The sequence below is a fragment of the Dasypus novemcinctus genome, chromosome 11 (genome assembly GCF_030445035.2).
Source record: "Dasypus novemcinctus isolate mDasNov1 chromosome 11, mDasNov1.1.hap2, whole genome shotgun sequence".
NCBI classification, from domain to species: domain Eukaryota; kingdom Metazoa; phylum Chordata; class Mammalia; order Cingulata; family Dasypodidae; genus Dasypus; species Dasypus novemcinctus.
The window spans coordinates 8,190,179-8,203,151 of record NC_080683.1 but is presented as its reverse complement, the minus strand read 5'-3'; the positions used below and the strand labels follow the sequence as shown (position 1 = coordinate 8,203,151).

Below are 12,973 nucleotides of genomic sequence, written 5' to 3'. Positions count from 1 at the left end.
TTAGTAGGAGTCCATGGTTTTCACCTGACTGGCAAAGGGGTCCATGGAACAAAAGAGGTTTAAGAACCCCTGGCTTAGAGAGTCAAGGGTCATCCTGTCTCCTAGGAACTCCCAGGGTTAGAGACAAGGGGTCTCAGGAAATAGCAGGGGTGGGGAAAGAAAACAAATAAAAAGAAAAAAACTGAGATAAGCAGAAGTAGTCCAATCTGCAGCTGAATGGAGAACAGAGGGCGAGGTGGCAGGCTGCCAGCAGGCTCCAGGAACGCGCACTCTTACCTGCAGGCTTCAAAGGCCAGTCCACCGCTGAGACCCAAACTACCTTCCGAATCAGACCCACTTTCGGTGTGTTTTCCAAAGCCATTTGTCACACCTGCCAAGGACACACAGAGTGAGCCTGGGTGCAGACACCCCTTCCCGACACACCCGGCAGTGTGAGGGCCACCTTGGGAGCAGAGTGGAGGACGGCTATTCCTTCCTCTATGGGAAATGGTCTTGGATGGTGGAAAAGAACCTGATGAAGACCGTTGGTATGGGGCAGCCAGCTGACACGGCATTTTCCTTCCCACCTTTCTAGTTTCATCGGAAGGAAAACAGCACATACCTAGCTCTGCCTACAAAAGGAAATACCAAGACTTCCCCACCCCAGCTGCCCTGCACAGCCCCAGATTAGCTTCTGATTTCAAGTTACAATTATCAGGGAATTTCCTCTGCCTCTTGGGGAGCCCACCCACCTTGCTTCTTCAGATAAACATGCACACACCCTATTCACCACACAGCTGGCAACAGCTAGATTCATTCTTTCGGACTGGAGTCAGGAGAGGCTGGGGCAGAATAGGGGTCTACTGTCAACCACACCCTCCGATATCTACCAAGGCTAGTCAGAGTTGGGGGTGCAGAGAGGCTTTCAACACAACAAAGTGGCCCAACCTTCCTGGCAGGGGGAATCAGAATTCTTTTGGTTTTAGGCTGGGCTCCGAAATAGTGTATATAACCCAGAGCGGGTCTCTTACTCTTTTGTCTTGGCTTCTCCTTCTGTAAAATGAAGATAATGCCTTCTTATTTATGGAGGATGCTACTAAGAATGAATGAGAGAAGGTCTATTTACAGCAGGGAGCCCTCAGAGGCAATGAAGACCGTCTGGTCAGCCCAAGGTCTTGACCTTCGTCTGCTGTGAAGGCTTCCACTCTCCTCTCTCTCTCCACTTCCTAACCACAATCCAGAGTCCTACAAGTCTGGCAGCTGAGCCAAGAGGGGTGCAGAGATGGGCCAGACACCTGATTCAAGAGCTGTAAGTCACAGGCACCTTGGCCAGAAAACCATAAGGCAAGTCTCACTTCTAAAAGCAGCTTGAGCCAAGATGGTTGCATCTGCACATTATGACTGCAATTTAAGTCACTGAAGCCAGCTGTGCCTCAAGTGCCTCATCAGTTAATGATTAACACCTGCTTCTATTGAGATTCCATTAAGGTTGCACACAAGTATTCCCAGGCGCCAGGCAGCTAGGACGGGAAAGGAAGATTCTAGCAGTGGGCCTCCCCTTCAGGTTGGAAGGGCCCTATGTCTAGACCTATTTCCCAATAGCAAGACTCATTTTTAGTGCAATATTCTTTGTGCTGTTTGGCACTAAGAGGATGACAATAATGATCCTTCCCAGGATCTACTGCTGTGACAAATGCTTCATATAGGCTATTTCCTACCCTTAGAACTCTGCGAGGTAAGTATGATAAGCCCCACATAGAGATAAGGTAACTGAGGCTCAGAAAGGGTAGATCATTTACCCCAGCTTACATGGCTGGTAAGAAGACTCAGCTATTTGAACTCGGGTCTGCCTGGCTTCTGGCTGCAAGCTGTTACCTCCATATACCAATGTACTGCTCTAATACAGGAAAACTTGGGCCAGATCGTTAGGGAAAGTATTCTTGAAAACAAAGCACTAGGCAGGAAGAGAGAAAGGCAAGCGCTGGCCACACAACGCAAAGCCACCACATAAAGACATGAGAGGGACATGAGGAGCAAAAGCCAAGAGCAGCCCCCTCCCCGCCAGGCAGCCTGGCCTTCCCTGTCCCACTGAGATTAAACTACTTTGTCTGGCAAATGAGGCCCCTGAAGCAGGCCCACCTCACCCCTCCTGATGCCCCAGGAAGCCCCTCTGCTCACTGTCCCTCACAGATACTCGGTCTTCCTTCCTCGTTTACACGCACCCAGGCCAGAGTCCTTCCCACCCAGTTACTTTCCATTCTCCCCTCACCCCTCAGGGCCAGCTTAGGCACTGTCTCCCATGAAGCCTCCCCAACTCCTCCAGCTCCTATTCCCTGCACACCCCTAACAGTGGTACGTGTCCTGACGCATAACCACACACCGCCCAGCACTGGGCTCCCTGCATCTCGGGAGACCAGCTAGCCACCCACTGGGCCGTGAACTCTTCTGGATCTGGAACTGCATCTGAAAACAAGTCAATTTTATTATCCCAGGGGCCAGCTCTGCTGGGCATGTACTCTAAGAGACTGAGCGTCCACTGCCCACTCCTGTGACCGCATCACCTACCATTCCCCAGTTCACTCTGCTGCAGCCAGCACTGATCCCCTCCCTGTTCTCAGACATACAGGTACCACCTCCAGGACCTGGGCATTGGCTAGTCTATCTTTTCAGAATGTCACTCCCCCAGACAACCAAATGGCTCAGCCCTTCGGCTCCTTCATATCTTTATTCAAATGTCGCCACTTCCAAAGACCAGCCCTGGCACCTTATCTAATACTATCCCAGCATTCCCTATCCCTTTTCCCTGCTTGATTTTTCTCCAAAGCCTCGAATATAAGGTATGATTTACTCATTTGCTTCTAGTCTGTTTTGTACACTGCTTTTTCCCCAGTGCCTAGAATAGTGCCTGATATACTGTCGGGGTTCAATATATATTTCAGGAATGAATTAAGTGAAATGAAAGGAGGAGCCAATTTACCATATGCAGGTTTATATCCCCCACAGGACCAAAGAGCCCCTGACACAGATCTGGCCCCCAAGAGCACTTGCTCAAGTGTTTCCCCAGGTCACCACTCGTGTGCCAGGCCCAACTGTGAGCTACGGAGCCCTCACGGCTACTACTGGTGTGGACAGGGACAGGAGGGAGGTGGCCAGCTGGGGGAGGTGCCGGCTGGCAAGGCAAAGCAGGAAAGCAGGTGAGAAGCAGCGAGAAAAGTGGCCGGCGAGGTCACCTGTCTCCTCCTCCTGTTGGGGGGATCTCTCCCCCTCACTCTCACTGCAGCTCCCGCTCCGTGGCCGCTTCCGGGAGTGCTGCTCGTCCTCAACGCTGGCAGGAGAGGTGGGGGAGCCTGCTGCACCCAGGTCCTCGCCGTTCTCCAGCGCCCTGTCCGGGCTCCTCTGAAGCTTGACCCCATTCTTGGCCTTCTTGAAGAGGACCGACGTGCGGCGGCCCACGCCACTGAGCGCGGCACCAGCAGGGGTGTCAGGGACCGCCAGGGTCAATTTGTTGAGTCCGTTGTCACTGAGCAGGTGTTGCAAGGGCTCACTTCCTAACTGCAGAGGTGGCTTTTCCAAGAGCTCATCTTCTTCCGCCTTTCTGGGCTTCAGGAATCGGCATGGAGGTTTGCTATCGTTGATGGGTTTCAGAGTGGGGGGGTCCGGGGGAGATTCCTGTTCAGACAAGGAAGGTGCAGGCCCTGTGGGCTCCAGGGTTGGTGGGGGAGGAAGTTTGGAGTCGTCTGTTAGAGAAAAAGAGAACCTGCTTGAACATTTTAGAACAAGTCTGCCCCTACAAACCAGATACTGACACTGAAATCCAAGGACTAAAGCATGGGCTGCCACAGGGCTCGAGAGGCATCCCTGGCCTGGGCCTGAGGCAAAGAGAAAGCTAAGTCCTACCGACACTGGTCGTTCTCAGGCTTGGCTATGTCTCAGAATACCCTAGAAGTTTTACCAAGCCGAGGCCCCATTCCTGACCAAATGAAGCCAAGTCTAAGGGTTGGGTATTTTTTTAAAGCTCACCAGATGAGACTGACACAGTGGGGGTTGCAAACCACTGTTCTGTATCCAGGAAAGTCACCTGCTTAATCGCTAATTAGTTAAGTCTTAGCTTGGCACATTAAGGGGTCTACAGTTTTCATTAAACTCAAGTGTTTTCTCATCTGTCCACCTATTTTGTCTCATATCACCCAAGTGAGACCAAACAGGGCAGGCAGAAAGAACACGTTTACAGATGTGGAAAACTGAAACCAAGTAAGTTAAATCAACAGTTCCCAAACAAGTCTGCTTGCCTAGCACCTTGAAACTTTTAAAATTCAGACTTCCATGCCACAGCCCAGACCTCTCTAATCTCAATCCCTGGGAGGTGAGAACTGGGAATTTGTTTTTTTATTTTATTATGTTTTTAAGGAGGTACCGGGAATTGAACCCAAGACTTTGTACATGGGAAACAGGCACTCAACCACTGAGTTACATCTGCTCCTGGGAATTTACTTTTAAATCCTCTGGATGATGCTGTTGCAGCCAGTCCACTGGGCAACATTCTGCACTGCTGGGGTCCAAGTATGGGGATACAGGTGGCTGTATGATATGGGGAGCTGGAGGAGTCACATGGATACAAAGCCCTCCAACTGCAAGTGTAATCTCTCAACCTTGTCCTATTCCTCTGCCCACCTCCGCCAACTAGGGCCCAAACTCCTTGGGATTTGGGCCCTGAACCTTTAAAAATAGCGCCTAATGTTTTGAACTGTGTAGATGACAGGCCCTCTCAAGCCATAGGCGCAGATCCAAGGGCAAGGATGAGGGAGACAATTCTGTCTCCAGTGGTGGTGGTAGGGGAATGGGAAGCAGCTCGGCACAAGGACCCTGGGTCTCCGAGAGTCACTTCTCCAGCTATCTTTTGCAGTCTGGCCTTTCAGCTTATGACAGGCCTGTAGAGCCAGCCAGCCAAAATCAAATCCATGAAGTAGTTCAATGGCCCAGACCACTTGTGGGGTCTTTCCTGCTCTGCTATCCCCTCCCCCATAACTCGTTTGGAGAGCATTTCTACATGATGGTAGAAAGTGGGTTGATATTTAATAGATATGTACAATATGGCCATATCAGATGTGAAATACTGAAATACTTCTTTACTGGTTAGTAAACGGCTTATGTTCCCCAGGACCTAAGACTTCCTGAACCTCCCATAATCCACAATCAAATATGCACAAGCTGGGCCCCCAGGAGCCCACGCCAATGCAACAGCCAGCATCTTTTCTGACTGATAAATGTTCAGTTTCTACTGGTTGTTAAATATTTTGAACATCAGCCCTGAGTTCGCATGGAAGGATGACCCTCCCAAGGGTTTCTGCTTGCCCACAGGCTCAAAACTAACTTGAGAAAGAACGCTCCCCACAGGATTTCAGTTAGCCCCTGGCCTCCCACTCTTCAGCATCCTGCCCACTCATGACTCTCTCTCACCTCTGTCCCCATCATCTTCTGGCTCCTCCTGCAGGGCCTGCTCCAGCACAGCTGCATCCCCCCGGGACCCTGCTGACAGCTCCCCATTGGACACAGTCTTGTTCAAAGATGGTGGTGGTGGTGGCTGTGCCAGCTTCTGCCGAAGGCCATTAATCTCCCGGCGCAGTAGGCGGACACGGCGGGTCCGGGCCCCGCTGGACCGCATGGCGCTCACCAGGTCCAGTTTCTCCAGCAGCTCCTTCAGCTGCACCTCTGGGGACAAATGGGCCCGGTTCTCTGGGATGAGGATGTTGTCCACTGCCAGGGAGAAGGGAGGACAGAAGGGGCTGAAGGACCTGCCCAGGCCAGGGCAAGGGGAAGGGGCCGAATCCTCTGGATGCAAAATACTCTCCTGGAATGCCTGGGCCAGCGGCTTCCAGCAGCGTCACTGTGGGGCCCTGGCAACACTGCTGCCCCAAGGGCAGCCACGGGGACAAGGTCAGAATCTGGGAAACATCTGCAGGAAGCAGTTCACAATCACGATTATGGGCTCCATGGAGCAGGCACGAGGCGGCTTGGCAATCCCCTGGCCTGAGTGACTGTTTGGCTGCTGCCATCAAGAAGCAGAGAGCAGGGGCAGACAGAGCGCGGGGCTCAGAGGCAATTCCGTTTTCCTGGTCCTTGACCTGCACTCTTCTGAATGAGCCAGACACATAAGAGCATTGCACTCCCCCCTGCCCTGTGCTCCAATGCCACACAGAGAGGGTCTAGGAAAGGAAGACCCCTGGTGAGGCTTTGACCTTTCCAACAGCTAGCACCTGATACCCTCTTCCTACCACACAAAAAGCATGTGATGCCTTAAACGACTTAACTCTTGGAATTATTCCACGCACAGGCAGGTGTACCCCAGGCTGTGTCTATCCCCAGCTTTGTTCCTGGAGTCTTTCCCAAAGCCTACCCTGATCCCTAGCTCTCTGGGCTCGTCCCTGTGCCTCCTCTTGGCCTGTATCCTCCCCGCCCATCCAGGCTTCTCACCGTCTTCCCAGGAGAAGCGATAAAAGTCCTCCAGTTTAGGTGACTCAGGCAGGTGGGTGCCCCTCTCGGGGTCATAGCCGATGTTCTCTGCCTGCCGCCGGGCGTGCCGCAGGATGGCCCCTCCGAGGTCCCGCAGGCGGACAGCTGCTCGGTGGAAAATTGTGTCTTTAGCATTATACTTCATGCAGTTGGTAACTATAAGGTTAAAGTCCTCCTCAAACTCCTCCAAGGTGCGGTACAGGTGGGACTCCAGCTTCCGCCTCATAGTAGAAAAATCCATTGGCTTGGATATGAATTCCAGGTAATCTGGAACCTAAACATATAAAACCTGTACAATTACAACAACCATTTACTAGCCAAACCTGCTTCTTTGAGCAAACCCATTTTCTGGTTTGGCCACAAGAGGCTCACGCAGAGCCCCAGCATCCTGGTCCCCCTGGCTGTTCCCTGGTCCAGTAACCCCTCACCATGGGACAAGTCTACTGGCCTTGCCAGACCCTCCAGGTTTTTGTATGCCCTGAGCCCCATCCTCTCCTGGCCTACGTGGATCCCGTGTCCAGCTCAGCAAGCAGGGAGGAACTTGCCTCACTCAGGTTGACGGGTTCAGCAAAGATGTGTGCAGGATCCTTCTCCTGAAGCAAGTCCAGTGTTGTCCTCAGCAGAACATTGAAGGGCATCAGCTCTAGCTCCATAGCAGCCTGCTGGACCTTGACCTGCCGGGGAGGCAAGGAAAGACTGACACCCCCTGCAAAGAGGCCTGAAACTGTCTCCTGATAACTTGACTTTTACCCATCGTGTATGACAAATTTTCATAGGCTATTAAAACGACCTGCAACTGAGGAGTTATCGCCCAGTTTTCAGCCTAGTCATAGTGATACCAGTGCCTACCTAATGCAGCACTATGTCAAAACTTGCGGTAAGAATACTAACATTTTTATAGTTTTTACCAATTACTAAGCACAATTCTAAGCATTTTCTGTAATCTTAACTCATTCGATCCTCACAACTATATGGGATAGGTACAGATGAGATATTTTACTGAGAGAAAACAGAGGCACAGACAGACCAAGTGAGTGTGGAAGGGTCACACAGCTAATAAAAGGCAGAGTTGGCACTCAATCCCAGATGGTCTGACTGCAGTGTATACTCTTGACCACCTTGCCATACTAGCTCGCTACTTAGATTACTTCAGTTAATCATCACAATGACCCTGAAGGAGAACAACTTAGTCCCCATCTTATGTACATATAAAGTTCTGAGGCTTGGAGAATTAATGATGGAGACTCACTAGTCCAAGGTCAGCTAGCTCGAAAAGAACAGAGCTGGGATTTGAACCCAGGTCTGACTGGCTCCAGGGAACACACTGCTAATGTAAAATGTGCCTTGGGCCAGATTTTTCCGTCAATGTGATGACATACTGATCCCCTTGGTCTGTGGGTGCCTGGGTAGGCCGGGGATAACTGGAGCCTCTAGGCTCACCCACTGAGGCGGCAAGCAGCTTCATATATTTACATTAGCACGCTGGGCAAATGTTATTTTCTGTGTGTCCTTATGTGAAAAGATTGGGAAGCCAGGGATTAGAGCATGAAAAGTTCCTGCCTCTTGGCTACATTAAAACAGACCTGCTCGTTTCCCTGGGGTAATGGCCTCCTAGTTCTCATTTCTCTGAGCCAGAGGGAGGAACTCAGCTGTGAGGCCTGGGGTGGCACAGACAATCTGCCCCCGTGGAGTAGGCCCTGAGATGTCCTCCATGGCCACTCAAGCTAAGTGTATGGCAAGAACTGGTCAGGCTCCGCCGTGGAAACTCAGGCTATGGGCCTGCTAGTTAAGGCTCATGCTGGGGTAGAACAGCAAAGTGAGGTCTGGAGAAAGAGAAAAGGGAACCTCATTAACCCTGGCCTCTGAAGCATGGGAGTAGCAGGTGCTATTTTTGGACAAGAAAGAACAGTTTTGGCTTGTCAACTGTTCAATTATTAGTATTTGCTCTCTGCCATGTGCAGAGTACTGTAGCAGGCACTTCAGGGACACAAGGAATAGCAATAATAAAAATAGCAGCTGACTCTTATATAGCCCCGACTGTGTGCCAGACTGAGCTCTTTAATGTATACTAAGTCATCTAATTTTCACAACAACCTTAGGAGGTAGTTTCTACTATTATCCCCATTTTACAGAAGTGGAAACTGAGGTATAAAGAGAGTAAGTTTAGTAACTTTCTTGATGTCCCACAGGTAGTAAGGGACAGGGCCAGGATTTAAACCCTGGCAGTCTGGTGCCATAGTTCTTCCTCCCAGCCCCCATGCTATACTAAAGCCACATTCCCTGCCCTCAAGGGCTTAAAATCTCCCTGAGCAGAAGTTCGTAAATTTAAATGACTCATGACTCTAAGGGTGTAAGGACCAACTGAGAAGCCCCCAAAATTCCCAGGCCAGAAGTTCTCAACTGGTGATGTCCATCAAAACGGCCCAAGACCTCCCGAATCAGAAACTCCCGGAATGGACCCAGCCATACATTAAACGTGTGCTTGGGGCCACCAAGAGCTGTACACCAAGAGGTGGGAGCCATCAGCAGCAACACGCCCAGTGCAGGGTAGGCAGCGTATGGAGCCCACAGCACCAGACAGGGACGGGAGAAGAAAGCGGACACCTGGCAGGGGCTGCTGGTACTCCCTATGCCACACTGAGAGCGGGAGAACAATCCTTTGAACAAGAGCCCTAGGGCTGAGGACTTCTTACCTGCTCTCGCTTGAGCTTCTCTCTTTTCCGAATCAGCTCAATCAGCAGTCGAGCTCGCTCTAAGTCGTGCCGGAGCTTCTGCCAATATTTCAGCTCTTCCTTCACTGCACTTGTCTTCTCATCCTGCTCTCGCTGCAGGAAAGCCAGGAAGGGAGGAGCTGGGGATCTCCTTCCTGCCAAAGTCCTCTCCCTGTTCAAGCCTCACAGAGCCTTGGCAGGTAAGAGTTGCATGTCCTTCCTTGACCACTCATCACCCCAGAGTCTCCCACCCCACACCTTCCTCCTGTACTTCCCCGGCTTTTTAACAATGTTTCTTCATTGCAATATAATAACCATTCCTGGAGTGGGAACAGTGGTGGCTTCTCCCTGACCCTGGGGACACCAGAGAGCAACTGTGTCCCTCAGGGGTGGAAAGAATTTCACTCTAGAGCTGTGACTTCACTAGAAAACAAAGTGAGGTTTTATTGTAGGCTTGTGCTGAGTGCCCTGAGCATATTTTGGTAAAACAATAACAACAAAAATTCCCTAGAAGAGGTTACAGTGTAGGAGGGGGAAGGAGAAGACCCAAGGTCAGAAGCACAAAGACAACAAAACTAATAATATAAACTGAAAGAAAAAAAAAAAGGTGAGAGAATATAAAATAGAGAGGATCTGAACAGATGGGGTCAGAGAAGGTTCCCTGGGGGAAGCAGCCTTGCTAGACTTTCACATGCAGTGATGGAAATGGATGAGCAAAGCAGGAAGTAAGGCCTCTTCTGGAACAGAAGGGAACACAGGAGCAGAGGCACGTAAGCAGATTTAATGAATCTTTGCTTGGCGAGTGAAATGGGGTGGCCAGGGCAGAGAAGTTAGAGAATCACAAAAGCAAGGAAGACCCAGGATCCAGGTGACAAGAAATCTCGAATGTCAGGCAAAGGAGAAGCCTGGACTTGGCCTGCCTGGAGACAAGGATTATATTCTGAAAAAGGAAATAACATGGAGGAAAATGGTATGTAAGACCGCAGCAGTTGTGAAGCAAAGACAGAATCAAAGGCTGGAGATCACCTAGAAAGCTATCGATGAAATCAGGGAGGTATGGGTGAGCAAGGTAGCTGTAGAATGGAGACTGAGGGTCATATATTGATAAATCACCCAAAACAGCTTAGGGGATGATTAACTGTGGTCCATAATGGAGGAAGAGTCAAAGTAACTTCAAGGTGGAGAATATAAGAGTTCAGGCAGGAGAAGGTACATGACAATATGGGAAAATAATGGGGAAGGAAAAGAATGAATTCACTTTCCAATATTTTTGAGTTATAGGCAATAATATCCAAATGGAAGCATCCCAGAGGGACTGGAGGCAGAAAAGAGATGAGGACAAGATGAACAATCTGGAGCTACTGCCACACAGTTATTTAAAACTATGAGAATGGAGGAGCTCGTCAAGTGAAAGGGCAGGTACCAGAGCCAAGGGTCAACTGGTTAAGGAGCAAGAAGTGGGGTCAGCACAGGGAGCAAGCAGTGAGGTAGAAGACGTGGAAAATGGAGTCACGGAGAAGCTCTCAGAGAAGGTGGCCCATGGTGTCAAACGCAGCCCAGCAGTCAATCAGGTGAAAATCTGAGGAAGGATTTGCTGAGCTGGGAGGAAGTTGCTGATGTCCTAGGGGAGGCTTCAGGGAGCAGGCAGACCAAGGCCCAAGGAGGGACTGGATAGAGACATGCACTTGGGGAGTTTGGTTACAAAAGGCTAAAGTAAAATCAAACAGAACAGAGGGGGCACGAGAGTCAAGTAAAAGCTTACTTCACACTGGAGCATCGGTGTGTGACTATTTAAAGGCAAATGAAATGGAGCAAGTGAAGATGGGAGAGAATGAAAGATGTTAAAATCAGAAGGGAGATGAAGACCCTCAGGAGGCCTCTACCATCTTGGAAAACACGAAATATGCAGCAACCCCAGTTGCTAATGGCTGGATGTATTACTACTTCCTTCTTAGCTTCCCACAAGGCCACCGCAATGGCATAGGTTGTACACAACTTAGATCACAGCTTTGAATATTTATTATGAAATATTTTCTAGCAGACAGCAGTATAGAGTCTTACGGAAAGGACACTGTTTTTCCAGTTTACACAAAGCAGTTCTGGCTCTCATTCAGCCCAACCCTTCGACCTTTCTGTCACATCTAGAGGATTCCCCCACATAAATGGAATGCTGGGCTTACTCTCTACTCTCCCCTAGAATTTGTTCCAAAGTCATGCCTCTCTCATCCAGAAGGGGCTGCTAACTAGTCTGACATCTCTGAAGAACCCCACAGCAGCCTCAGCACCCACAGGAACCCACAGTGCTGGGGGTCGCCCTAGGACTAGATCACTTAGAGGGGTGACCCTACAGGAAGAGGCTCAGAGGGAAGCTCAGGGAGGTGTGCTCACCCCCACTCCTTCCCCCTCCCTCTCAACCTCCTCCCACCACCCTCAAATCCCACCACCTACCTGCTCAGCATTTCTTTGGGACTGCAGGTGGGAGTGCAGGCGCCGGATGAGGGGAACCCCGTTCCGTGCCTGCCGCTTCAGCAGCCAGTAGTTGTGAAGCCGCTGCATGAACTGATTTTTCCTCTGAAAGGAGAGACCACTACAGATCTTGTTCAACCTTGAGTAGAGGCACAGGGAAGTGAAAGAGAGGGTCAGTGGGCAGCCCGGACAATAGGCCATGCATCCTGTCCAGACCCTGGTTCATTTCTGAACCACAACAAGGAAAACAGAATAAAGTGGCCAAATGCCTCACCTCAGAGAAAGGCCTGAAAAGGACAGCAGAGTCAAGCAGCACAGATTCAGCAGGATGTATTTCACTTGCTTTTCCACCTCCTGGTCTTGCAGTCCTGATCCTCAAATAAACCCTCTCCCCCCACTAAAAAAAAAAGGACCCATTTCTTATGGTCCTTGGCTCCTTAGCTCCAGGTTTTGACTGAGAAACAGGACCCACAATGCCCTCAACCCTCCTGTTGACCTCGGGTAAGCCATAGGCAATGCGGTCACTACCTCCTGCTGCCTATGACTGAGGTGCCACCAGACCAGAGGGTAGTCCGAAATCAAACTGGAAGGAAAACCAGGGCGAGTGTGACTGCTTTCTGCTCTCTGAGCCTAAATGCAAACCCCCTAGAGTTGTCTGACCTGTGTGTGTGTTTCATTTAGAAAGCTTAGCAGCTGAGATTAAACCAAATGAGAAGGAAAAAAAAAAAAAGGATCTGAAGGTGTAAGATGGAGAATCTGAAAACCTGGCTGACTAAACTATCCCAAAAGAGAAGTCCATGTCTTAAAGTCAGGGTTTAAGCCAGTTAACACCTGGGGGCAAACAAAAGGGGTAGAAGGGAAATAATGAGAGCCTACGCTCTCTATCCTAATGCCCATACTGCAAGGTGAGCAACATTCTTCCCAAATTACGAAAGACAGACAAAGGCAGCTTAGGAACAAGGCTGAATAAGTGGCCAAAGTAACTGATGCTGCCAGGAAGATGGAGCTGGATGGGATTCAAATCCAAGATCTCTCTGCTATACCATGTTGTGTCCCAAAACTGGCTATCTGCAGGGTAAACAAGGCATGGTGCTCCTGGGGTTTTCCTCTGCCTCTTCTCCTTATCCCCCTCCACTGAAAGGAAGATATGCACGGCGAAGCAAGAAGGGCTACCCTAAGAGGGAGCATGTTGGGGTGGACACTGCTTACCTAGGTTGTGCTGCTCCAGCTGGTCCTGCCCCAAAGCCAAGCTTACAAAATCAAGGCCTGGGCCTTTTCCCAAAGGACAGATCCCCCACCAAGGCCCA

The 12,973-nt window shown here is 50.3% G+C and overlaps 1 protein-coding gene across 3 annotated transcripts in view; it reads right to left on the bottom strand.

Moving 5' to 3' along the window:
- BRPF3 (bromodomain and PHD finger containing 3) overlaps window positions 1-12,973 on the bottom strand; it is a 39,172-nt gene that overhangs the window by 19,858 nt on the left and 6,341 nt on the right. For all 3 annotated transcript variants that reach the window (XM_058306643.2, XM_058306642.2, XM_058306641.1), the window contains exons 3-9: window positions 11,649-11,805; window positions 9,183-9,314; window positions 7,035-7,163; window positions 6,451-6,763; window positions 5,437-5,733; window positions 3,210-3,716; window positions 277-370 (exon numbers count right to left, since the gene is read on the bottom strand). In XM_058306643.2, the coding sequence (XP_058162626.1) occupies window positions 277-370; window positions 3,210-3,716; window positions 5,437-5,733; window positions 6,451-6,763; window positions 7,035-7,163; window positions 9,183-9,314; window positions 11,649-11,805 (1,629 nt within the window). The remainder of the gene's footprint in view (window positions 1-276; window positions 371-3,209; window positions 3,717-5,436; window positions 5,734-6,450; window positions 6,764-7,034; window positions 7,164-9,182; window positions 9,315-11,648; window positions 11,806-12,973) is intronic.